At 43.3% G+C, this 27874-nt stretch overlaps 1 protein-coding gene across 2 annotated transcripts in view; it reads left to right on the top strand.

Moving 5' to 3' along the window:
* The window catches only part of epb41l4a (erythrocyte membrane protein band 4.1 like 4A), a 62672-nt gene that overhangs the window by 22355 nt on the left and 12443 nt on the right, over window positions 1–27874 (top strand). For both annotated transcript variants that reach the window (XM_072658984.1, XM_072658983.1), the window contains exons 2-12: window positions 1674–1778; window positions 7520–7571; window positions 9003–9081; window positions 9905–10002; window positions 11203–11323; window positions 17272–17359; window positions 18506–18594; window positions 20405–20468; window positions 22052–22143; window positions 26485–26562; window positions 27695–27810. In XM_072658984.1, coding sequence (XP_072515085.1) covers window positions 1674–1778; window positions 7520–7571; window positions 9003–9081; window positions 9905–10002; window positions 11203–11323; window positions 17272–17359; window positions 18506–18594; window positions 20405–20468; window positions 22052–22143; window positions 26485–26562; window positions 27695–27810 — 982 coding nt within the window. The remainder of the gene's footprint in view (window positions 1–1673; window positions 1779–7519; window positions 7572–9002; window positions 9082–9904; window positions 10003–11202; window positions 11324–17271; window positions 17360–18505; window positions 18595–20404; window positions 20469–22051; window positions 22144–26484; window positions 26563–27694; window positions 27811–27874) is intronic.

Genomic DNA, 27874 nt, shown 5'->3' with positions numbered 1-27874 from the left:
TGACGCTCTTATCCAGAGCGACTTACAAGGTTACTCGTATTACAGAGGTGGGCCAATGTAGTGTTAGGAGTCTTGCCCAAGGACTCTTATTGGTGTGTCGCAGCATAGTCACCCAGACAGGGAATCGAACCCTGGTCTCCCACATGGTGTTGTTGTAACTCAATGGCAGGTGGTGTTATCTGTTGCGCCACACCAACTAACACATAACACATAATTGATGTTGGTCCATTATGTCTAGCATTATCTCCTAGCGCTGTTTTTTCAATTCTTCGTTGAGTGCATGTTTGTATGTGTGCTTGTGTGTATTTTGCTCAACAGCTCTACCAGTGGGCGGGTTGAAAATCGACCAAACAGGTCGTATTTCTGGACTAGAACAGTCAATCTATGTGGATGTTATGTGGAAGTACACAGTGGAGCAACATGGAACAATGCCATTCAATACAGGCTGCATACAATTAACTGCATGTGCTACAAATTCTAATTCAGGTGTCCACTTCTCAAGAATGTCAAGAAATGACACAATAAACATTTCTCATTGAATCCAAATCATAACCAGCAAATGATTCAGATAGAACTGCAACATGCTCCTGTAATCGCTGGTGAAAAGTGAGACCTTGCTTATTATATGTGTGGTTTGTGGTCAGAAGCTCACGCCCGCTTTAAAGCTGAAAACTGTTGGAAAATCCATAAGCGCTGAAGAAGCAGCTTGTGATGGACAGATGAAGCGTGCTGGAGAGGAATCAGCCTAGACTCAACCTAAATTCAGCTGGAGCTCTTCAATAATTGATCAGTCACCATCTCTGCTTGAGTTTGGAAGGAGACAAGCTGTCCACCTTACTTTGCTAAGTCCACTTTCAAGGGTTATGTAGAATTTCAAGGGTTGCGGCTCACTGTGTTAACCCCGAGTAGAGCTAACTAGCTTTTCACATAACAAAAAGAAGAAAAGGGTGGTTGAAGACACCAAATTAAACACAAACACCCTCCCGAACGTCAATATGTACGATCTTATCATTCTGTGGACGGGTAAGCCAACACCAGAGAGTCTTTACCCAGAGAAATGGCTCGGTTATGAGGCTCCGGTGAAGCGGACGCTATCGGGTAGGACGTTAGCCTAAGCACTACCCAGAGCGCTTCACCGAAGCCTCATAACCGGGCCCTATTATCTGGGTAGAGACGTTATGGTGTTGGTTTCCCATCCACAGAATGGTAAGAGCAGACGTGTGGACGTTTGGGTGTGTGTTTGCTTTTAATTTAGCACCTTCAACCACAGACCAAGGGTCCTGTTCTTAGGAAGGTGGTGCATATAAGTTATATGGAGCTCCACCCTCTAACTGAACACAACTCTATTGGGTGTGATTGGGGATGTAAATTCTGGAGTTTGACTTAAACACAGCAGTACCACTAGTTTGGTGCTGACGTAGCCTAATGTCGGAAACAGTAACCTCAGTTATACTTGCCTGTGTGGTGTCTGTTACTTTGTGGCATACTGCTATTAATGGAAATGACCAAAAGTATAGCCCAAATTCTGACCTCTGACCTAAATTCATACTAATTTATCGCTATGAGACACACTTTAGTCCAACTGCAAGGCTAAAATTCCTACCTACCCTTCATTCTTATTGGAGTCTTGTCCCATATCAGATGTCTTAGTTGTACCCTGCTTTTTTTCACAGAAATCCACCAAGGGCTCAGTGGTCATGGACTACGTGTTTAGCCATGTGAACCTTGTGGAAATTGACTACTTCGGGCTGCGCTACTGCGATCGCAGTCATCAAACGGTGAGTACTGGCTGTCCACACTCTGTTTGGTGAGACCTCACTGTGTCACTTTGCAGTAAAGATTTGAAAGGTTTGGGGGTTCTGAAACCCCATGGTACAGGGTGGCCTACAGAGTTGACTGAGGGTTTCCACAGAAGTCTGCACCAATCCAATTCCGGACCACGATGGAATTCTAGGCTTCATAACTCAACCTACAGACGTGATACACATATCATAGCAAAATCTAACCAGCATCTGCCCTCGACCTGTCATCAGCTATCATCGAGTAATCCAGCTTGTCATATAGGAGACGGGAAGTCTGTGAAAAGTAGTGATTATGTCAATCTTGATGCCTCAAGTCTTAATAAGTCTTAGTATTAATTCTACAATCTTTTAGGAGTTGTTCAAAGCACGAATTACACTTCCTTACTGTACGAAGGGCCCAGGAGCTAGAAATACTCATTCTCACCTAATGCTGCCTTTAAGCCTTGTAGGTCCAGGACAAATGTCTTAGCAAGTGGCTGGTGGACTACATTTGAGCTGAGAGGTTAAACAAGGCATTTTCTTGTATTGTGATAGGAATAGTCCTAGTAATAATTCCTTAAACATTTCTGGAAGAACTACTAAATCTGCCCAACGGCCAAATTGTAGGGCAGGCAATGGGAAGAGCCGTAAAAGAGCATGACAGTAATCTTCCCATAACCTTCTCCTACCACAGAGGTGCTTTTTGGGACCTGTTCTCCAAGCTTTGATTTATTGCAGAGCCAGAAGTAGGTGAGAGGTACAATCGCCTACAAAAACAGTGATTACTGTGCAACACAATGTAATTGGGGGACCATTCTCGTAGTTTCGCTTTGGCTCATGGGGTTTATGTGCACCCTTGACTTTGTGGAAAAATTAGAAGCCCATGTAAGGTGCACCAGTTCATCTGCAGGCATAAAGTATCAAGTTACAAGTTAGTTGGGATTGGTGACACTTTAAATCCGGTGTTTGTTAGCAACGTTAGCCTAGCATTTCCTAATACCAAGCATGTTTTGGTTGATTGAGTTCTGACATCTGGGGTCAGTGGTAAATCGTGTTAGAAGCATTTCTATTACTGCTACTCCAGGCTCGGCACGCTACTAGTGAAGTGAGCAGGACAACTCTTGCATAACCTGAGTCGTATTTGTTTAAAATCGTGTAAAACTCACTGAAGCCTCAGTTCACATTTTTCCACATCTCTCAGCTTGTCCAGAAAAGCATGTGTAAAGCGTGTCTTTTAGAAGTTGTTCAAAGCATGAATTACACTTCCATACTGTAGGGGGAGCCCAGGAGCTAGAAATACTAATTCTCACATAATGCTGCCATTAAGCCTTGTAGGTCCAGGGCAAATGTCTTAGCAAGTGGCTGGTGGACTACATTTGAGCTGATTGGTACAACAAGGCATTTCCTTGTATTGTGATAGGAGTAGTCCTACGAATAATTCCTTAAACATTTCTGGAAGAACTTCTAAACCTGCTTCCATGATCCCAAAGCGTCTACCAGTGGCATTTACTACAATCGCCGTCTGTGCAAAGGCAGACTGGGTAGAGCGGTTGTTTCAAAGTGCTGGACTGTGGCATTAACAGGCTTTCCTTTTTGTGCTCACGAATCGCGCCGTTGCCAGATTGTGTTCCGCAGGCTCTCATTTGCATAATTCGGCCTGCACCGCAAACCTCCCAGCTGCAGCAGTGTGATTATTAGATAAGATTAGCCAATTCAATTAGCTTATTCTAATTTGATCATGCCCGGCGCTAATTGGCGTCCCTGCGTACGCAGATGTTTGCATGCATGTGTGTGTGGGTGCATCTATTACTGCGTCCACGCATCTCTCAGTCGGTGTGTGTCTTTTGATGGGATCCCTCAGACAGTCCTCCCTGTCATTAATTTTGATTTGCTGACTTCAAATATTTTAGGCAGCTTCATTAGCATGCACTCGCAAGCGCTCCCAAGCACTCCCAAGCACTCGCGTGCCAGCGATCAAAGTGCGAGGCAGTCCTCTCCTCTAGACTTCACCTGCGATGCTACCAACCGCTTTCCTCCAGGAATTCACAGAAGTGCCGAGAAATTTCAGCGTGGGCGACTTGCACGCATTAGCAGGTGTTAATTAGCCTAACCGCTCAACTCCCGCAATCTGCAGCAGCGCAGAATTTGGACTTGTTTGGTGTTTGTAGGTTACAAACACCAGAAGCTCAAACAGGAGACAGGACAGGAGGTGCTGTGTTATTAATAGACGCGGGAGAGGAAGACGTCCGCAACTTGTTTTTCCGGGAGAGACAAGATTTAGCACAATAGCAGCACCACGCCTCAGAGGAATCAGCTTCACTGTCTTAAGATTAGCATATCACAGACTGCTGCCGAAGTCTGGCTTTCACTCCGATTCACAGTTCTTCTCAGAGCTGGCAAGGAGAACCCACATACAGTGAATCTCCAACAGTCTGTTCACTTCGGTGCTAATATTTGAAGGACCCAAATCATAAGAAATGTCCCCACTTGTTTAAACAATAGGTGGACACTGTTTGTCCCCAGCCCTTATATTAAAACTAAACTGCCACCAAATGCTCCGCCTAGTAAGCCTACAGCAGTTTAACTCCACTCCATCACATGGAAGTCATAAGGAACGTTTCGACCAGGACTACTTTTTGAATAAGATGCAAGGCAAGGCAGCCAATCAGAACAGAGCTCATTTCCATATATCGGTTTTTAAATGCCTGTTTAAGCCTAGACTCTAATTTGAACGAGACACACAACAGGCCAGCCAATCAGAACCCATTTACATATATATCCACCTGGCTGAGTTAGCCTTCAGCACTTTAGCTCTATTTGTTCATATAGAATTTATAAGGAGCATCTCAGCCTGGACAATAATAATAATAATAATAATAATAATAATAATAATAATAATAATTGCATGCTGTTTCTCTTTAAAGAGATAAAGAGAGGTTGGGAAATGGTCGTGTACAAGTGAATCATGGCTGGCATACGGCTGATTTTCACTCATTTAGATTGCATTGCACTGGAGTGATGTGGGGAGAAACTGCTATGTACCCACCCTGGAGAGAACAAGGCCAATTGTGCTCCCTCAGGCAGCATGACCAAGACTTGAACTAGCAATCCTCTGGTCATAGTGACAGTGCCTTATTCCACTGGACTACTCTGGGTGTGAATGATGTGTGTTTTTGATCAGTAAATACACACAAACTTAGAATCATGGCCAAAAATATTGGCACCCCTGCATGTCTTTCAGAAAATGCACTCAGTCTCCCAGGTAATTGTTGCAACTACCAATTCTTTTGTCTGCATGAAAACACCACAAAAAGAGTCCAATCTGATACCATTCCACACAGAAATGGACTGGCCACAATTATTGGCACCTTTTCAAACTTGTAAGAAATGGCTGTGAAAATCTGGCATTATGAAATAAAGACTACCCAAGGAGAGCAGCATAGGGTGCACCCAATTGTGGAGGGCAGCATAGGGTGCAGTGTCAGATCGCTGGGTCTCTCTCCATCAGAGGGTATGGGTCTTCCAGCAGCACAACGACCCATAGAAATGCTTTGGAAACCAGCACTGGAGAGTTCTGAAGTGGCCAGCAAATGAGTCCAGATCGAATTCCTGTCCATAGTTGCAACAATTATCTGGGAGACTGAGTGCTTTTTCTGAAAGACATGCCAATATTTTTGGCCATGATTCTATGTTTGTGTTTTTACTGATCAAAAACACACATCATTCAGTCCATTTCTGGAGTTCTGTGTGGAATCATATCTTTTTTGATTACTTTTTTGTCTCTGCTTTATTGCAAACAAAAGAAATAAATGTACACTATATGGACAAAAGTATTGGGACACCTGTTCATACATTGAAGTGTATTGAAAAAAAAAAGTGTATTCTGCTTTTGTCGGAGTAACTGTCTCCACTGTCCAGGGAAGAAGGCTTTCTACTAGATTTTGTACCATTGCTTTGAGGATTTGATTGCATTCAGCCACAAGAGCGATAACGAGGTCAGGATGTTGGCTGATCACCACCCCAACTCATCCCCAACTCATCCCAAAAGTACTGAATGGTGCTGCTAGCCATCATTCCAGAGAATCTCCAGAATTCTTCCACTGCTCCACAGCTCAATACTGGGGGAGGTTTATGCCCCCTATGGCCTATGTCTGGTGTTAGGCATGGGCCAGTAGGTTCGTGTTTAACTGCTACAGAGAATCCTATTCTACTGGTAATACTTCTCTACAGGGACCATTTGCTCATCTGTGTCAGCAATGGGTGCATCGTCAAGCAGCCAAATGCATTCATTAGAAGGGGTGTCCACAAATATTCGGACATACAGTGTTGCAACAAAGCTCTGGGAGAAGTGATGCATTTTCTAAAACCGATTTTTACTGTAACAAGTGGACGTCAGGGGAAGAACAGAATGTAGGGGAAATGCAGAATACAGTCTCCAAGACGAGTAATCAAGGAGTCGTGTTGGAGTACAATGTCGCGATAAGCACTCAGCCTCCAGAATGGATTGAAGTCATTTTGCGAGAGCCTCCCTCACCGCCCAGCTGCGTGCTGCGACCTGCTCCTGCTTCATGTTTTATTGATGGAGGCGGTAATGACTCTTACCCGAAATTTTTAACAAGCCTGTTTTACAGTCCACTTTAATGGGCCTCATATTATGCTGCCTCTTGCATGACTGAACATCTCTAGGAGCACAAAAACTCAGCTCAGGTTTGCACTTCGAAGGTCTGTAGATACGGCTACCTTTTTTTGATCTCCCAAGGGTGCGTTTGAAAGTGTGTTTGCGAGGCAAATGGAGTTTATGTTGTATTGAGAAGTCAGTTATCAGATCAGTTCTACACTCTGAAGTCACTTTATATACAATATATATATATATATATATATATATATATATTTTTTTTTTTTTTTTTTTTTTTTTTTTTTTTTTTTTTCAGACGACACGAAGGCGTTTAAAAGAATTTAAATAATTAAGAAGACTTCGGAAGATGTTCCTGGGATGTCTACATTCTAAGCAAAAAGGGTTCTATACACCCTTAAAAATAAAGGTGCTTCAAAGGTGTCTTTGAGGGATGCCATAGATGAACCACTTGCGGTTTCTTGAAGTACTTAAGGCCTTATTTTTCAACCGATCTTGAGAAGAAAGAAGAATTTTCTTCTGAAAAAAAAACACTTACGCTGTTTTTTATTCAGATTTACCAACCCTTTTTTAACTGGGATTTGTTCAGTTTACGATGACAACAGGATCCATCATTATAAGAGTAGATCTGTGACCAATTCTGCAGTTTAACCCCTTAACACACCCCCTTAACAAGGCTTATATCACACTAAGGTGTATTACTCAGTAACTACAGGGACTTCTGTACAAACTGGTGGAGCTATTCTTTGGTAATAGATGCTTGTAATAACACTTTCGGCCTGCCGGCGGTCCATACTCTTTTCAAGGGGTTAAAATAAAAAAAAAAAACACATCATGAATCTAAGGTAGACATTTAGTTTGGACGTAGTTGAGAAGATTCTCAGGAAGGTATTTGTGAATAAGGCCAAAGTCCTGATGAGTCTGTTTACTTGGCGGCCATCTTTGCAATATTTGAGAAGTGTCGCTGACCATGTGCATCCCTTCATGACATTGCCACACACAGTTTACCCATCTTTTGCAGACTATGTCCAGCATGATGAAGCAGAAGACATCTGCTAGAGGAGGTTTTGTAATAAAGTGATTGTTTGTCTGTTCTCTCTTGCAGTACTGGCTCGATCCTACGAAAACCCTCGCCGAACATAAAGATCTGATAACAAGTAAGTGTGGCCTCTCCTTCCTGCTGTGGAGGAGATGGCAGCGATGATTAATCCAACAGCGAGTTCCCCAAAGCTTGTAGAGCCCCACAAGCCCACAAATTGACCTCATGATTACCCTCCAATCTCCTCCCCTGATTAAAAATTGATTATCGCAGCATGAAACTGCACAGATGTATTATGTGGAGGTCCTCGGATGATGCTAATGTTTCTCCTCATCATCTAATGAACAGTTTGAGCCTAAGACCCTACTGGCTTCAAATAATTACAAACTTAATTGTGTACTTTTTTTATCTTTAGCTATGTAATTAAAATCTATACCGCATAATTGTAACCAAATTGGCCAAGGCCACTGCAGAGTTCATATAACAGAGTGCTTTCAGGACTTATTAAAAACCACTAAACAAATTAGGCTGAATTTTCTCTATTTTTCTCCTAAATAACTTACACACATGCAGGACAAAAGTATCGGGACACCAGCTCATTCAGTGTTTCTAAATCAAGGGTGTTAAAGAAAGAGTTTACTTCGCTTTTGATTACGTTCAGCGACAAGAACGTTAGTGAGGTCAGGACGTAGGATGATCACCTCCCCACTCCATCCCCAACTCCCCAACCCATCCCGAAAGTATTGGATGAAGCATTTACCATTATTCCAGAGAACACAGTTCCACTGCTCCACAGCTCAATGCTGAGGGGCTTTAAAAAGGTTGCCATGTTTATTTATCTGCTCTAGGGAGTCCTATTCTATTGGCAGTACATGGCTACAGGTACTAGACACGCTGTGTGTATAGGTTTGCTCATCCGTGTTAGCAACAGATGCAGCTTAAGTAGTAGCTGAATCCATTCATTAGAAGGGGTGTCCACAAACATTTGGACATGCAGTGATGTATAGATGCAGATGGCTATTGTGTTTCCCTGTGTCCTCTGGTCTGGGAAATGAATGGACTACACACAGCCTGTCTAGTACCTGTAAGGATGTAGGATGATCACCTCCCCACCCCATCCCCAACTCCCCAACCCATCCCGAAAGTATTGGATGAAGCACCAACCATCATTCCAGAGAACATAGATCCACTGCTCCACAGCTCAATTCTGGGGGCTTTATATCCCTCTAGGCTCATGTTTATTTATCTGCTCTAGGGAGTCCTATTCTATTGGCAGTTCATCCCTACAGGTACTAGGTTTGCTTATCTGTGTCAGCAGCGGATCCAGCTTAAATAGTAGCTGAATGTATTCATTAGAAGGGGTGTCCACAAACATTTGGACATGTAGTGATGTATGGATGTAGCCAGGCTATTGTGTTTCCCTGTGTCCTCTGGTCTGGGAAATGAATGCGCTACATATTCTTTATGCCTGCTTTTGATCATAAAACACACAGCATCAGCTCATTATACCCAATTTAACGGCTGTCTTTCTTTTGGTTTCTCTTTGCAGCTGGCCCTCCGTACACCCTCTATTTTGGTGTCAAATTTTACGCTGAGGATCCTTGTAAGCTAAAAGAGGAAATTACGAGGTGTGTTTTTCTGTGTAATGTCTGATAATGCGAGAAGTGGGTGGGTGAAATGTGGGGAATTGCATGTAGAATACATACAGTAATACACAGCAGGGCTGCACTGTATGGGGGAAATTGTGCCTCATCAACCCATGATATACCAACCGTCTTCAGTATCAGGACTATATGTGGAAGGGGTGTGCGGTGTAAATGCAGCCGCCTCTACAAGCCACATTCATAGCTGAGTGCTAGTGAGGCTAGTGATAAAAAAGGGAATTCCATTGAATTTTACAGATTTCTGCATAATTCAGTTGTTGAGATGTAAACATAGTAGGGCTGTGACAAACAACTGTTTTGATAGTCGAATACTTAATCGCTAAAGTATGCAAATATGCAAATTAGGACCAAATAAATAAACCCGCCTCAGAATGTCATTTCTAGACAAGAGGCTGGACAGCTGGACAGTAATCATTTCCCATTGGATCTCCTGAATGCCTTCATTTGTCAAACCAGAAACATTCATCCCAAATGTCTGTGATTGGCTAGAAGGCCTATTAACCTATTAACACAGCTGTACAAACTGGTGGGGCTATTCTTTGGTAAGACTTTCAGCCAGCTGGCAGGCCATAGGCTGCATAGGCGAAACTAGCAATACTATAATAATGACTAAGAAATTCTACATTGTGCAGCCCTGCGCAGCTACATCATTAGCTTGCCTGGCTAACTAGGTTGCTTTTCTGAACGCAGCAGCTGTTTAATATTGCATATGAGTGTTATCATATAGAGTCTCTGATTATATCGAGTTCAGAGTGTGTGTCTGATTGATCTGATTGTCTTTTATCAGGTACCAGTTCTTTCTTCAGGTGAAGCAGGATGTGCTGCAGGGAAGGCTTCCGTGTCCCTTCAATATCAGCGCACAGATGGCAGCTCTGGCTATCCAGTGTAAATATCAGCCTTAAGCTTTTCCAATAAAACAGTTCCTGGTAGGGGTGGGAGGTAATAGTAAAGTGAATACTGGTGATGGACGGTCATGCTGACGTGTTATATGGGTTGTAGCATATCATAGACACCATGGGAAGCCCAAAAGCAGTGAAGTACAAATTGTACCACCTCCTTGGCATTCAACATGAACATGAAGTTTGGGTATCCCAGTATCCTTTATCAAGGTCTCAAACCTTAATTAGCTTGTCACGGCTATGGCTTGTTTACAGTCATCATTAGGACATGCCAGGACATGGTCACAACAATCAGCAGCCATCAGCTCATCTAAAAAGCTGCTTATCCTTCTGAAATAATTGATGCCCACAATGCAGGAACTGCCTATAAGAAATGGCAGTAAGACTAAAGACTACGGTACTTACACTATGGCATCAGTACATTAGTCTATAGCTTTGCCATCAGCAGCCGGAAGCCGAGAGAGCACAACTGGCCAAGCTTTCTCTGGACGGGTAGATAGCGCTCTCACTCCCATTGTGATGCTGGCCGGCACAGGTGTCTGTTGGCTAATCAGAGCTGGGAACGTTGGCTACCTTGCTGTCTAGAAATGCTGCATTGGTGGCAGTTACCCTCCTAGTGTTGGGAGCTAGTTATGGCAAGTGATTGAGGGATTCCTTGTGAGTGGGCGGAGTTAAGTGTCTCAGCTAAATTGGGGAGGAAAACAAATGGCAGTTAACAGGGAATGTGGATCTCAAGTTAAGGTCTGGAAGACCAATAAGACTTTCAGAGAGATCTGCTCATAGGATTGCTAGAATGGCCAATAAAAACCCCCGTTTGACTCCAAAAAAACCTTCAGGAGTGACGGTGTGCTGTTCTACTGTGCAGCAACACCTGCACAAATATGACCTTTCTGGAAAAGTCATTAAAAGATCACCTTCCCTGCATCCTCCCCACAGAATTTAGCATCAGTTTTGACCTGGGGTGCCCAAACTTTTGCATTCCACTGTATGTTGTGCTCTAGTGGAGGACAATAGACTTACTGAGGTCAGTATCTTAGTACCTAATTTGATCTCTTTATATCACTCACCCCTAGTTCTTTTGCATTCATGTGCAAACATCAGAGAGTTGTTTGTTATTCAGTAAGTGTTTGTGTGTGTGTGTGTGTGTGTGTGTGTGTCTGTGTGCTTGCTTTTCATTTTCCCTCAGCTGAGCTCGGAGATTACGACCCGTACAAGCATATGCCAGGCTACGTGTCAGAGTATCGCTTCGTGCCAGACCAGAAAGAAGACCTGGAGGACGCCATTGAGCAGATTCACAAAACTGTAATGTAAGCAGGGGACATAGAAAGGAAACCTTTGCCCCGCTCCGCACTACACACTCCTAATCCATAATCCGTAATCCTGCTCATAACAGATTATGGAAGATTGCTGGGAGAGCGCTGCTACTGAACAGCAAATTAAATGGCAGCATTCATCTCCTGTCCTGTCTCTCTCTCTCTGCATCTCAACATACTCATTATTATAGGCCATTATATGTAGGCCCGTTACAATAATTACATTACTGACTTATCGTACAATATATGGACATGGCCTCATCATTTTTGCTGACCACTATCTAGGGACTATTGTGTTTACTTGCATGTTTGTTTACATAAGAATGAAAAGCACTAATATTTTTGACAGTGGGGTTGTTCTGTACTCTTGTCTGCTCTCTATTGAGGGCAGGGCCGAGCCTGTGGGCAGCGGCGCCCCTAGGGTTGGGTACCCTTCCGATTCTATTGAACCGATACCGGTACTGGTACCCAATGCTAATGGGCTGAGTGATGGGTCTTCAGTGTTTGTTAGGTTAGTGTTCTGCTGCTGTACTGGGCTGACTGAGTGATGTACTCGGTATTGCCAATAGAATAGGACTCTCTGGAGATATACATGAACCTCTTGGCATCATGCCTAATGTCAGGTATGGGCTAGAAGTGTATAAAGCCCCCCAGGATTGAGCTGTGGAGCAGTGGAACTGTGTTCTCTAGAATGATAGGGAGTTGGGAATGAGGTGGGGTGGTGATCATCCAAAATCCCAACCTCACTAATGCTCTTGTCTGTGAATGCAATCAAATTCTCACAGCAATGCTCCATAATCTAGTAGAAAGCCTTCCCCAATAACTCCAACAAAGCAGGACCAATTCTTTTTATTAATACCCTTGATTTCAGAAGAAACAATGAATGAGCAGGTGTCCCAATACTTTTGTCCATAGAGTGTACATCTCCTAAATTGTTATCAATTCAAATGTAATTGTTTCCTAAAGGGGAGGAATTGTATTCTTTTGATAATATGTTATTAATATATCACGAAAATATCATTTATCGCAAATATTTCCAGGATGATATGATGATATCATCCACAAAAAATAGTCAATGTATCAGAGATGGTGCTTCATCCAGGCTGCACCGCCCAAGCTGTACTTCCATTCACCCAGTGTGTATTTTCCTCACTCATTTCTGTAACCTGGAATGCAGAAATGACAACTCCCACCATCCACCCTTTACTTTTGAGATGTGGAACAGCACCAAAATGCAGGGGCATATCAGCTCCTTCGCCATTGGAATGGGGCTCTACTGGAATGTTGTTTAAAGGATAATAAGGATTCCTCCCTCTGGCCGCGCTCTGCGCCTTTGTAATGGAGGCTGCTGGCGGAGTCGCCTTCAGAGGCCTCAGCCAGGCACAGTCGCTGACCTTTGCTGCATTCGTTCCCTTGTGTGGAGTTCCTCAGAGTAGAGCCAGAGGGGGAAAGCATGCGTATAGATTGAGGGACGTCACATGACTGAGAAGGAGGTCGAATACTGGTCGGTGCGTGAACGAACGCCCTAGCGTGACACTGCATGGTTGACCTACTAATGGAAATAATTATTAAACTGACTTGGGAGAAAATCAGGAGCAGCTAGGTTTCTGAAGCAGGTCGGAGGTGATTGGCCTCTTTTTTGCTCTTATTACTGGGAATCCAGTGTAGTTGCATGTCGTGGCTGGGAGGGTTCAAGTAGGCCTAAGTTGTAGGTTGAACTGAAAGGAGATGATCTGATCATGTTGGCTGTTAAGGCTATTTGCTAAATGAGTAAATGTGTATTGCGTGAATTAATGTACATTAGCATACTATAGCTGCATGGTTTGGCTGCTTTAAGTTGCACCCATTGCTGACACAGATGTGCAAATGCACACACACACAGCTAGTCTGGTGCCTGTAGAGACGTTTTGCCAATAGAATAGGACTCTCTGGAGCAGATAAACATGAACCTATTTATTGGCACCAGGGCTAGAGGGGTATAAAGCCCTCCAGCATTGAGCTGTGGAGCAGTGGAACTAACTGTGTTCTCTGGAATGATAGTTGGTGCTCCATCCTAGACTTTTTGGGGGGTTGGGGAAGTGAGGAAGATGAGGTGGGGTGGTGATCATCCAACATCCTGACCTCACTAACCTTGTCCTTGTTCCTGAATGCAATACAATCCTCACAGCAATGGTCTACGATATCTAGTAGAAAGCCTTCTTTCCTGGATGGTAAAGACCAACAAAAGCAGGGTAGACTGTTATTTAACACCCTTGATTGAAAAAGCAGTGTAAAATGAGCAGATGTCCCATGGCACCAAGGCATTAACAGCTTGCCCTTTAAACCCTGTTAGTTGTGGGGTGGGGCCTCCATGGATCACAACAATAAGCCTGGGGTACCACTTTTGGTTGGGACTGAGGACTGTATATCAGGAACACCCCACAGGAGCTGCCTGATGCCATCTAGTCATCACACATCGGTTCTTGTCATAGTCACCCTCGCAGCGTCTCAACGGAGTCTCTGGCTGCCCTCTACAGTGAGCGTGTGATTCATGACTGTCGTCTTGGTTGCTCTGTTGGTACTTAAGTTCCCTCTTCAGCTCTCTAAATTGCCCTCTGTTTTCAATCATTACCATCGAGCTGCTTCTTCATGCGCCGGGGCTGATGGGTAATCGGTGGAGGAGGATTGATTCCCCCTCAACTCAGAGTCTCGGTGATGGATGAAGTGACACTCGGAGGTCTCTCATAAGAGCGGCAGGCTGGGGCAAATGAGAGAGCGGCAGGAGGGGCGGGGTCGTGAGAATGAGAGAACGCACTGTGAGATCAAGAACATGAGGGCTTTTGGCTGCGTGGAGGGGAAGGCACAGAAGGCTGTGTGGGGTAGGAAGTAGAGTCCTAGAGCCCAAAGATCTGAAGGGAGGGCCATTGAGTCAATGTATAAATATAAATGATGCTGTGTTACAGGCTTCAAACAATCAGCAGGTAGGGCTCCCAAAAGGTACCACCCTTTCAGATATGGCCTTATTGCCCGGAGATCGCAAGTTCAGAGATCACAGCCATCCATTGTTGGAAGTACAAGTGAGTAGGATGGCCCTCCCTCTCCCCCCTCCACATCTAGAAGACGTACATACTAGCCTTCACCCTACCAGCACTCAACATATGGCTGTTCTTTACGAGATTATCTGCATGTATGATTCCAATATTATTGTGCATCCTTATTCTAAAGTGACATCAAACTTTGTGAAGCAGAAGGGCCCCCCTGCTGGGCTGGCTAATACCTGTTTTAATTTTTTCTATTTTTTCTTAATATATTCATATAAAATGGCAAAAATAATTACTATTCCAAGTGATTCCAAACTTTTGAAGGGCAGAAAAAAGACTGAGGCTATTTGTTCCCAGCCCCAGACGTGCTCATGCGGCGCGCGGAAGCCAAATGAAAGGGGGCAAGTCTCTGGAGCGGCTGTAAATAACTCCCGCTGTGCGGCGCATTTATAACAGGGCATCTGCAATCATCCACCACTCCACCCAGCCCCGCGCGGCCTGCGCCAGCCTGCTCTCACAGGGGGAATTCACACTGCATACAGAAGCAAGGGATGTGATCCGCCCCGCAGGGACAGAGAGGCCACGCTCTGGATGATGAGGATGGGGAAGCAGGGCGGGAGGTGTAGAAAGATGTGCGTGTCATGAACCGGGTATTTCACACTGTAGCGCTGGCACGGCCCCGATCCGTCTTAGCTCCTGGGCTTCAAGGGCTGCCGGAGCAGTCAGAGGTTTGGGCTCAGCTACTGATAGAAAGCTTTACTTTTATTATTTGAAAATAATAACAAAGACATGAAAACTGCAGCATAACATAATCAGCATGACTACAGTAAAGAACTCCTTCTGCAGGGCCGATTAGAGCTACCCTGTCACAGTGGTTTGGCTCAAGCACGTCTACTAATTGCCTTTAAACGAGACACATCAGTAATTAGCATGATGAATTGGAGATTGCCCTGGTAAAACATTTTCTAGCAAATTAATGCCAGATTTTCCTCCAATTTAGTCATTTCAATTCCCACCCACTAGCTAGGACTCCCCCATCGCATGATGCTACCAGTGCTCAGAGGGTGGAGGTCAATACATGCCACATGAAGCGTGCTTTACTGTCAAATGACATAACACTTGAGGTTTTACACTTGAAGGAGAACCTAACCTAGCGTCTAGCATCATGCTTAGTCATGGGGGGGAGAGGGAGGGCCATCCAAGCTACCCAGAAAGAGGGAAGCCAATTATGCTCTCTTAAACCCTTTATCTTTTATAATGTCACTCTTCTCAACACAGGTCCATTTTTGTTCCCCCACTCAGTGTCCAGCTCTTTCAATCCTACCTCAGTTCATCAGAGCCTCCCATCTCAAAGGAAAAATCAAGCGCTCATTTATCCTTTACACCAGATGCACTCGCTAGGCTAATTTTGCAAACAAACACTGGACTGTCCCGGACGTATGACACTAGTAGTCAGTTACGATTTATTTGCCTTACATGTTTTTTACAAAATCTTTTGGGCAGGAATTTACAGTCCAGTCCAGTGTTTGTTAGCAATGTTAGCTTAGCATCACCCGTTCTAAACTCCAAACAAGTCTTAGCTGATAGATTTCATGTAGCATATCCATCCAAAAGTGGAGTTCCTTCTGTCCCCTTCATTATACTCTAACCGTACTTTGAAATTCTAGTCCAAAGTAGCAAAATGTCTGTTTATGAGAACTTAATAGTAATTGTTTAGCAATTTTGTTGGACCATTCATCATGAAATGCACAGTGTAAAAGCCAGCTGGCACCTTTAAGTGGTATTAAAATGATACTAATAAAATCAATCCAGTTTAAAGCAAGTTATTAGGGAGTAGATTTACGTAGAATCTGTATCCGTGTTTCTGGCAGAAGGTCTCAAGCCCGGCCTATTTTAGAGAGTCTGTTAATCAGCAATAGGAAGGCATGCTTCTGCCACCTGCTAGTTACCTGAATGTTTCTGAAAGAATGCTAAAAATGCTGAAACCTACATTTTGTGAGGAAATGAATGTGTTAGTGATTTACAGCCACTGAACATGTTTCAACAAAGGTGCTGTGTACTCGTTTTGAAACTAGTGACGTGACTGTTTATAATATTTAGATCATCTGAAATAGAGTTCAAGGAGAGTTAGCCCAGGTCTCCATCACATGCATCAGATTCTGACCAAGCTATGTGTTGAATTGCCCCTACACTACACAGACAAAAGTATTGGGACACCAAAAAAACATTTATCCTTTTTCAACTTTCTTTACCGTCCAAGGAAGAAGACTTTTATTTATTTTATTGATGGCATTTAGCTGACGCTCTTATCCAGAGCGACTTACAAGGTTACTTGTATTACAGAGGTGGGCCAATGTAGTGTTGGGAGTCTTGCCCAGGGACTCTTGTTGGTGTAGCGCAGCACAGGGACACTGGGAATCAAACCCCAGTCTCCCACATGGCGTGGTAACTCACTGGCAGGTAGAGGTGTTATCTGTTGTGCTACACCAACCACAGTAGAATTGCTACTGTAAGAGTGTTAGTGAGATCAGGATGTTGGATGATCACATTTCCACCTCACCCTCAACTCTCCAACTCATCCAAAAAGTACTGGATAGAGCACCATCCATCATTCCAGAGAACACAGTTCTTTCACTGCTCCACAGCTCAATGCTGGGGAGCTGTATACCCCTCTAGCTAACGCCTGGCATTAAACAGCATGGTGCCAAAAGGTTCATGTTTATCTGCTCCAGAGAGTCCTATTCTATGGGCAGTGCTTCTCTACAGGGTCAAGAGAAGCTGTGTCAGCAATGGGTACACCTTAAAGTAGCTGAATGAACTCATTAGAAAGGGTGTGCACAAACATTTGAACATATAGTGTAGCATGAGACAGGTAGTGGAGTTCAAGTAGCTGTTTGGTAATGAAGGGACTTCTCTTTGCAGGGCTCAGACTCCTTCTGAAGCTGAGAACAATTATTTAAGCATCGCCAAAGGCCTGGAGATGTATGGAGTGGACCTTCACCCCGTGTTTGTGAGTATAGCATTTAATAGCTTGATTATTGATTAATGCCCTTAATGATTTTAGTATGTGAAACCACCCCATAGGTGGGATATCCCATAGGTGTGGCCAATTATAACAGTTAGGGCCCCTTTTGCTCTCAGTATTCTTGCCTTAATTCTTCATGGCATGGATTCCTCATGATGTTGGTCCATGCTGGCCCGATTTCATGCACATCCCAAAGCTGTTCTATTGGATTCAGATCCGGTGACTGGGAAGAACCAGGTCTGAGGAGCACTGAGCTCATGTTCATGAAACCAGTTTGAGACGACTTTGGCTTGTGGTGATGAAGGGATGCACATGGTCAGCAACAATACTCAAATAAGCTGCGGCATTCAGGTGATGGTTGGGCCCATGAATACTAATTGATCAAACTATGCCAGGAAAACTTGATTCCCCACACTATCACACCACCTCCACCAGCCTGGACTGTTGATGCAAGGCAAGCTAGGTCCATAGATTCAAGCTACTTTGTCCCATTCAATATTCCCCATTCAATGAGGACTAGGTCGGGTAGAAATAGGTCGAGATTAAGCTCCAAATAAACTAGCTGTGGTTGGACTTTAGCCTGGATGGCTCTCACTGTGAGTTCTTTATATGCTATATAAGAAAACTTAGTAATAAACACACTTTTATGTAAAAAATTTATATGAAAAATATAGAAGATATGAAAAAATAAATGTTGGGAGGAGGAACGTGCCTGACACCCCGCCACTTCCCAATCTAACGTCCAATGAATTCCATCCCTACCTTGTTTATATGTACACAACAATGTTTTCGCAACCCACCACCACCCCGTCACCTCCCTTTAACTCTGCCATATCTCTCACCCCTAGCTCCACTTCTCAGAGAGGGTCTGCCCTCTGGGTCTCCTCCCATATTGTCATTATCGCATGCTGATAGCATGGTCCTAACTCGCAAAAACTTATTGGGATGAAGCTCCAGAAACATTGGTCAGATTTCTGTGAAAATTGGCCATTGCCATTGCAATGGGAATATAAGAAGATGGCCAAAAAGTATGTTCTACTAGAAGCTACTGCACTACCCTGCTTTAGGTTTTGCTGTGCTCTCTCATTTCCTCCCAGAAATAAAATGAAGTTTGTCTTTGTTTCTTTTCAGGGAGAAAAGCAGGCGGAATATTTCCTGGGCTTGACACCAGTCGGAGTTGTAGTTTACAAAAATAAAACCCAAGTGGGGAAGTATTTCTGGTAAGCGACGATTATGTGTGGTGGAGCTTTCAAATGTCATGCTTGACTAGCTTCTGCATTATTTGCATACAGAATATGTTCTTCACGTTGCTTTCTGCTTGACTTAGCACCACAGATTTGCCCAAAGAATTTAAGGAGTGGCTGTTGTTAGTTTACTGAGGAGCTGTGTCTGAAACTGAAGGTTGCTGCCTCGATGCCTTGCTGCCCAAATGTTAGCTAACTTACTTGCCAGGAGGGCTGGGTATGGGCAAGAACCTGGCAATACCCCATGTTTTATATCAAAACAGGACAGAACAGTTGCAGCTCTCTGTATAATGAGACCCCATGTGGCCTAGAGTACTGTGTGAAGGGATACCTTGATCCTAAACCTAAAAGAAATGAGAAACTCTTTATATTTGCTGTGAACATACCTTTACATATGTGGATGAATAGTTTTGGAGCTTGAAATAGATTTAGCAGAGTCTTAGCTTCACAAAAATAGTGGACTGTATGAAATGAATGAAAAGTGTATAAATGGCAGAAGAAGGCAGCTGTGCTTTATTATCACAAAGACACTCATAGAAACATCAAGAAACCTCGAAAATTTAAGGGAAAACTGTCCTACTATAAAAAAAACCACACACCGTCATATATATATATATATATATATATATATATATATATATATATATATATATATATATATATATATATATAAAAAATCAGAAAACAGTGGGACCCGAAGACAGAGTACAACACTGCTATCTAGTGGTCAGAGTTTAAACACAACACTAAATGAACCACTGTCTGCCACCAATCTTTACATGTAAACTATTTATTAAAAATCAATACTGTGTTTTTGAGAATTGATACAGTACTGCAAAACATAAGATAGTGTTACTCAAGTGTAACAATATTTCCTACAGCCCTAGGCAGTAGTAACCATATGTGTATGTGCTCTAAACACATTTAGAAGACATCATACATTGACCAAATATTGACAGCTTTCCAGTGACCATCAGCTAACCCTCAGCAATCTCTCAAACGATGGTACTTCAACCAAACAGTGTCTTGATTGGTTACCCTGCACAAGGCACGTTGCGATGCTCATTGCTATCTTACACCCCGCCAACAGTCTATTTTCCCGATTCCGCCTGCATTGTTTAACTAGCGATGTCTCGAAATGAGGTGTGTTCAGGTAAATCTTGGGGACGAAAAACACAGGAGCACCACTGACTGAAAACAACCTAGACAGACGTCAACAGTCAGACGTTTGTTGCTATCTTGGCAGTGAATTGTCAACACAGGCACGTACAGCCCAACACCCGTACACCCCCGCTTTGCGCCATTGAAATAGCAATCCCCCAAAGTCAGGCCGCATCTTAAAGGGAATGGCAAGTGACACTCTGATTGGTTTATTGTACGTTACGCTCAGTACACACCCATGATTAATTAGGAGACTTAGTACATGCCTTTTGAGCCGTGCAAGGCGAACTTTTCCCATCACTGCTATAGCAAAGACACTGACACGCTCTAAATCACACTGCACAGTTGCCTGCTCACCTAAAGATCACCTAAAATAGGGCCCTAGTCTTAGTTTGTTTGGGTTCATACACTTACAGCATGATTGCTAAATTCAAGCATTACTCTTAATTATGAGGTTGTCTCAAATGTCTCTTAGAGCGCTGCCATGGAAGAACCACTTCAGTACTTATGTACACTTCTGTAGAGAAAAAAGTGTTGTTTCTATGACATCGCTCAAAAAAACATACATCTTTGTAAAGTTAAAGCTTATTAATCTTTTTTGTTGATCATTTGTTTGATGTTTCAGGCCAAGAATAACAAAAGTGTTTTTCAAGGAAACACAGTTCGAGCTGCGGGTTTTGGGGAAAGATGTAAGTTACTCATTAACACCTAGGTAGATAACGTGTGAAGTGTGAAGTGTTTGGGGGGATTTATTCCCAAAACAGGCATTTACCCAACTGTTAAAACTCATAATAGGTCCCAGTGTGTGCATGTGCCTGTATCTGATTATGCTTTTATTGTAAGTTCTAAAAATTGTTCTTTAAATTTTTAAATATTAAGATGACTGGATTGGAAACCCCTTCTAATTCCCCAGCTCATGACTTCTATCTAGGTCAACATGGTATTTGATCTTCCAAAATCATGCTGTTATCTTAAGTTGAAACGTATTTCACACAGTAACCTCTATAGTAATCTATAGTCTTTTCTTATGTATAAAATATACAATAATTTCCATCTTCAGTTTGTCATAGCTTAATAAAAGGAAATATAAGGACGGCACATTGGAATTTATCCTGGTCCATTGGGAGCCCATTCCATTCAGCATACTAAAAACACAAAAACAGCTTTAAAATAATGGTATAGGTAGTTTAACGACTACAGCACCACAAAGATTTAATGAATTAACATGCTAATTACAAGCTAATGTAGTTATTCGCAAACTAATGCACAACCCTAACAGCAAGATACCATACTAACCTCGAGCCAACCTCAAGTCCTGGGATAACGTACTCTAGCCAAAGCCCTAGACACCCAGCTAACGAGTTAACGACAAGCCAAAGCCCTAGCCCTGAGCAAACACACTAACCACAAGCTAACCCCTAGCCCCGAGCGAACGCATTACCTGCAAACCTATATGCTAACCTTGAGCTAAGGTGCAGGCCCCAAGCTAACTGCTACAGCCCTATCCCCCCCAGCGAACGCACTAACCAAAAGCTAATGCCCTATCCCCCCCAGCGAACGCACTAACCAAATGTTATTGCCCTACCCCCCCCAGCGAACGCACTAACCAAATGTTATTGCCCTACCCCCCCAGCGAACGCACTAACCAAATGTTATTGCCCTACCCCCCCAGCGAACGCAATAACCAAAAGCTAATGCCCAAGCCCTGAATGAACCCAGTAATCACAAGCTAAGGCCTTAGCAACAAACAAACGCACTAACCATGAGCTAATGCCCAAGTCCTACCCCCAAGCAAACACACTAACCGACACCTTAGCTAATGCTTTAACCCCAAGCTAATGCATTTAACGTGCTAATCATCAGCTCTTATTTCTTATGTAGCTCTAATTCCATCTAGGAATGAAAGAAAGAACTTCTCCTATCACAAATTCTTTTCTAGGTATAAAATATGCATCTGATACCTTTTTTATGCAGCAAGACCTTGAGCTCTCATGTGGGACTTCCTTTCTCATGTGAGAAATCCATTATTGACCTCAGATTACGACCACCCTGAGGCCTTGAATGAGATTTCTCTAAAAAACCCATCCACCTACTCTCCTAAGGGCCAATTTATTCTTCAAATGAAGGGGGTGATCCTCTAAGGACTGTGGGTTTTAATGACCCAGTGCATACAAGCTGGCGGGAACATGCTAATAAGGATTTAGCTGGTCCTTTAAAACACCTTTATTTCTATTACCTCCCAAGACATTTTCTCTTTGGCCTTTTTTTGCAGTGCAATGAAACATCATTCTTCTTCGAAGCTCCCAGCAAGACGGCATGCAAGAACCTTTGGAAGTGCTGCGTGGAACACCACACCTTCTTCAGGTGGAAAACCCACAGTTTGCACAGCGGTTTCTTAAGCTTTGTCGTGCATCAACATCTTAAGGCTTGTTATTCAGTTACTATGTGGAACAGAAGGTGAAGGAGTTAGTAAGTTATAAGCGAGAGAAATGGGATATGGGAGATCCTTTGAGTTTATGAGGTTTAGGATTAAGGCACCAGTTAGGGACCCATAATGCTTTCAAGCCCATTCCCATTCAAGGTTTATCTTCTTTGCTTTAGTCCAGGGTTAGTCATCATGTAACCTTTTATTCCAGACTTAAAATCACTGCTGTGAAAGAGGTTTTCTTGAGGAAATGTTTGGATTGGAAAGGTGCTGTCACTAACTCTGTGTGGTTCACATCAAATAGATTTCACAGAATTCAGCAGTACAATTACCAGTAATCATACATCTTCTATGTGAAACTGACAGATTCTGGTAGTGAACCTCGCAATTGGGCAATTAGGACTTTAAAAGCTCAAGAAGTTTTTAAAGAGAAGTCTGAGGAGAGACCTTCCCATACTTGCCTCTTATTGTCACTTATCTCAGGTCATAGATCCTGAAGAAAGAAAACTTACATTAGCTACATACGCTTCAAAAACACCAGTCAGCTCTGAACCACTGAGGCATGGACTCCACAAGACCTCGGATGTTGTCCTGTGGTATCTGGCACAGAGAAGTTAGCAACAGATTCTTTCAAGTCCTGTACGGTGTGAGATGGGGCCTCCATGGATCTCATCAATGAGCCTTGAGCGGTCATGACTCTGTCACCAGGTTCCCCGGTTGTCCCTCCTTGGAGGACTTAGGACTTGGTAGGTACTGACCTATGCATACCTGGAGCACCCCTGGAGCACCCCACAAGACCTGATGTTTTGGAGATGTTCCTGATTTCAACACTTTCCCTTCAAGAACAGACTGTTCACTTGCTGGCTATTACTGACAGGTGCCACTGGAGCTTCACCTGGTGGAGGTTTTAATGTTATGGTTGATCTGTTTATATCAACTCAGCTTTCATGGAGACTTTTACTCTGCGTACTGGGTACTTTTAGATGGACCTTCCACGTGTTTCAGTCCTTATCTACTTGGCCTCACTATTTCCCCTTGGGAGAGTACCACTAATGAAGTGGGTTACATGAACCCTTGGAGGTGCGAGAGATCAAGTGAAACTTGCCCAGAATTTGTTGCAACCTGACGCATTTCTCTTTCCAAATCAGATCCATATGGCAGACACAGCTACTTCTTAAAATGCTTAATATGTAAAAAAAAAATCTTAACATTTGATTTGCTGAGCTCTGGGTTGTAAACTACTCTACATCTATAATGCTTTATTTTGCTCCACCTTCTTGTTAGCCAGTTAGCTATTAGCATGCTAAATGCTACTAGCTGATTAGCACAGTAAAGCTAACCTGCATTCCAATTGAAAATCACACTCCTCATTCTCCTTTCCCCCCATTGTGCTGAGAGTAGCCACTTGTGTAACGTAGGTATGACGCCCGGGTGAAGAGTGAGTTGAAGTGGGTGAGGACACGGCTCTTTCTTTGAGCGAAAGTTGGCTGTCGCTGCATTTCTCCCCCCTCTCCCTGTCCCCAAGCGGCCTCTGGTGTTTGTGTAATCAGACCGGCAACTTTTAGTTGCTACCCGAAAGAGCCTTAGAGGCCAGAGAATGCACGAGGCCCTGGGCTTTTGCCCGCTAATCCGCGTGTGAAACACTGGCTCCAGGAAGCTAAGAGCAGAGGGGTCAGGAAACAGGGATACTGGGACAGGTGACTCCCCTGTAAGCAGGCCTCCGTTTGAGGAGGGCACATTTTTAAGGCTACAGGCCAAAACACTTTTGCTTTCGGGGCAAAATCACATCCAGAACTATACAGAGCAACTCGAAACCACTTACCCTACAGTGGAATGCTAAAGTTGGTTACTAAAACTGTGGGTTAGCAAAATAGTTACCTCAAACTCTTGACTGTGTCCTTGGCGTTATGCTAACTTTGCACTGGCTTGATGTGAATCATTTCCAAATCAAACTGCATGGCATAACTGAGCATACACTGATCAGCCATAACATTAAACTGTGTAGTTCCCCACTTTTTAGAGGCATGGACTCCACAAGACATCTGGACACCTTCAGACATTATAGCAGTAGTCTTGTAAGTCATGAGGTGGGGCCTACATGGATCACGTCAATTAAGCTTGGGCGCCAGTTACCCACTACACTCTGGTTATCCTTTCATAAAGCAACAGCGAATACCAGAAAAACCTCACAAGACCTGCCTGATGTCTTGAAGATGCTCTCACCCAGTGGCCTAGAGTCAAAAAGATTCCCAGATTCCCGTCCATGTTCCCCATTGTCAAAAACGCTGCAGTAATCTCCAAAGAAAGGAACAGAAACATGCCATATATGAGAGGAAAAATCAAACTTGACTGCTTGTCAGAGGCTTTATTGGCTCAAACAACTATTGAGATTGGCATGAGAAGTGCCGTAGATACCAGCTGTTCTTTCCTCAGTCGACACACACCGACAAATAAAGACTTCAGAAGATCTTAGATGAGTTATGCTAATCAGGCCAGCTAGCTTTGAAACCTGCAGTTCTCAGTATGCTAATACAGCTAACAAGGAACATCTTGGTAGACTTCAATGCTTCTTTAATGATTCCTGTTCATTGATTTAATGAGGATTTTGGGAAGCACTGTGTGTACAGGTCCCATTGTGGTTTAAGCAGCTCAGATACGCTAACAGTAGAGTACAGCTCTGTGCAAATTGTGATCAAATCTATAAGGACGTATTATTATATGCAGACCTCATACCTGGGTTAGAGCTACATTACGTGCAGGCTTTTAGGTTTTCTGCTGCGTGGTTAAGCAACGCTTCTTTTGCAACGGTGCACTTTAAAGCTATGAATTTTAATAAGAGCCAAAAGCTGTCTGTAGTGTTTTCCAGACTATAATTCACCTCATTAAAATAAACTTCTGAACGGCTGAGCTCCGTCTCAGAAGTAGAAAGAGAGAGCCTTGAAGGAGATAGTGGCCAGGTGATGAAGCTTTCAGAGCTTTAGAAATAACCCATAACTCCTTAAATCTTATATGATATATCTACTGTAATCTCACTTTTTCAGAGCAAGGTCAAGAGCTGCTCCTCACACACTATGTCTACCACTTATCGGCAAAGCCCAGCTAGCTGATAGAAGCTACAGTGAGTCATTGTTCAAGTGGCCTTGGGGGTGCAAGCTCACTCGTCTATGAGACACCAGGTGTATGAAGTCTCTGTTGACCATATACGAGTTCTCTCTCACGTCATTAACTCCTTAAACCCTGCACATGAGCCCAGTCATCAGTACTTCACCCTCGTAACTACAGTCCTCTCATAATTAACATCAGTTTCATAGACCCTAAGATAGAACCTTGCGGGACTCACAAAAGATGCTAAACTGATACCAATTTCTGCAAAATGATTAATAACAGAATAATGAAACCTAAGACTTTAATTATGCTTACATGTTAACGCCCATCTTGTTTATTCATATCACACTTAAGTTTATCCAGTGAACTGTAACTTCTTTGTTCACTTTGAACTAATGAAATGCAACACCCCCCCCCCCCCACCCCCTTGTAATTCTGGTCAGACTTTGGCGATCTAATGTTCTGCCAAGACCCATAATTTAGATATTTCTACCCATAGTCTCTGGACATTAAAATATTGAATGCCACCAAAACATGAGAAGGTTATAAAAAGATAGCAAAGCATCTTCATCTAGCAGTTTCCTCAGTTTGCAGTGAAATTAAATAGTTAGTGGCAGTTAGCAGGAACTGTGGCAGACTTTTGAGTGGTGGTGCACTGTTGTACTGTGCAGCGACACCTGCCACATATATTGACCTTCATGAACGTCAGCTATGAATTTTAATAAGAGCCAAGAGCTACTTGTAGTATTTTCCAGCCTCTAATTCACCTCATTAAAATACACTTCTGAACAGCTGAGCTCTGTCTCAGGAGTATAAAGACAGCCTTGGAGGAGATGCGTTGTACATTTTCTTTGGTTTTAAAGGCAGAAACTTGTGCAGTACAGCTTTAATTGACTCAGCTTTATAGTCGCAATCAAGATCAGTGTTTTTTTTCCTGTGAAACTAACTGTCGAAATTTACCAGTGGTGCTGCAAATCATGGTCTGTAGGCCCCAACAGGGCAATTTAACAAAAAACACTCAGTCCTGTTGTTAAAGGTTGTTATTCTTAATAAGTCTAGTTATTTGCAAACAGTCTATATAAACGATACCAATTAGACTTAGAAATAGTGTATATCTGAATCAGAATAATTCACACCACGCGATTGTTCCACTAAATTATTAACTTGTTTTCCAGAATGCCGGAGAATGACTCCAACACACTGACAAGAAAGCTGTCTAAACTCGGGTCCCTTGGGTCCAAACATCGTTACAGGTAACTCATTTTTCCATCCATGGTACATTAACCTTTACTGGTGAACTAAACTATATGGAAAAAAGTATTGGAGCACACCTCTTGATCATTGAATTCAGGTGTTTCATTGAGTCCCATTGCTACAGGCATGTAAAATCAAGCACCTAGCCATGCAGTCTGCCTTAACACACATTTATAAATGAATGGATGAATGAATGGCTCACTGAGCTCCAGCGTGGTACTGTAATAGGGTGTCACCATCGCAACAAGTCAGCTTGTGAAATCCCCCCCCACAGATATTCCCCACAGTTGATGGTGGAATATCTGGGGGGGGGGCCCAGATATTCCACCATCAACTGTGAGTGGTGTTATTGAAAAGTGGAAGCGTTTATGTACCAAGAGCCAAAAGCTGAGCTCAGAGCATAAATGTGGGCAACTGCTGACTCAATAACAGCAGTTTCAAACATCATCTGGCATTAATATCAGCACAAAACCAGGAGCTTCATGGCATGGGTTTCCATGAGCGAGCAGCTGCATGCAAGCCTTACATCACCAAGCACAATGCTAAGCGTTGGCTGGAGTGGTATAAAGCACATCACCATCGGACTCTGGCACAGTGGAAACAATGTTTGTGGAGTGACGAATCACGCTTCTCTACCTGGCAGTCTGATGGCTGAGTCTGTAAAGTTTGGTGGAGGAGGGATAATCTATTTGGGTTGTTTTTCAGGAGTTGCCATAGGCCACTTAGATCAGTAAGGAAAATCTTAATGCTTCAGCAGAACAAGACATTTAAGAAAGTTGTATGCTTCCAGCTTTGTGGAAAGAGTTTGGGAGATGGTCCTTTGTGTTCTACCAGGACTGTCACAAATAACTAAAATTACGTACATCAAGTTATTCAGCCTATAGCAGTTTAGTCCAACCATTCATGAAGAGAAACCACAAGACATGGTGAAGTTTTGGGCCTGGGACACTTTTTAAATGAGGCATCCAGTACAGTACATGGCAGCCAATCAGAACAGAGCTCTTTTACAACTAGCAGTCTTATACAAAAAATATGTAGAATCTGGCCAGATCCGGATATTCCCAGACTTTTCCTGCAGAAGATCTGAAAAACGTCTAAAGTCTGAAGTATTCCACTCTCCTTTTCACTCAGCGGGAAAACAGCCATGCAGATGGGGAAGGATCAGTCTGTGGGTTTACCCAGGCCAGACCTGGAGGTGGTGCGAACCCGGAGTAAGACTTACCCCAAGAGGAGTGCTCAGCCAACAGGTGAGCTCACCTGTATGATATCAAACTTCTGCCCAAAACACCTACACTATACGGTCAAAGGTCT

The sequence above is a fragment of the Salminus brasiliensis genome, chromosome 16 (assembly GCF_030463535.1).
Source record: "Salminus brasiliensis chromosome 16, fSalBra1.hap2, whole genome shotgun sequence".
Classification (NCBI taxonomy): domain Eukaryota; kingdom Metazoa; phylum Chordata; class Actinopteri; order Characiformes; family Bryconidae; genus Salminus; species Salminus brasiliensis.
This window is presented reverse-complemented; position numbering and strand designations above follow the sequence as displayed.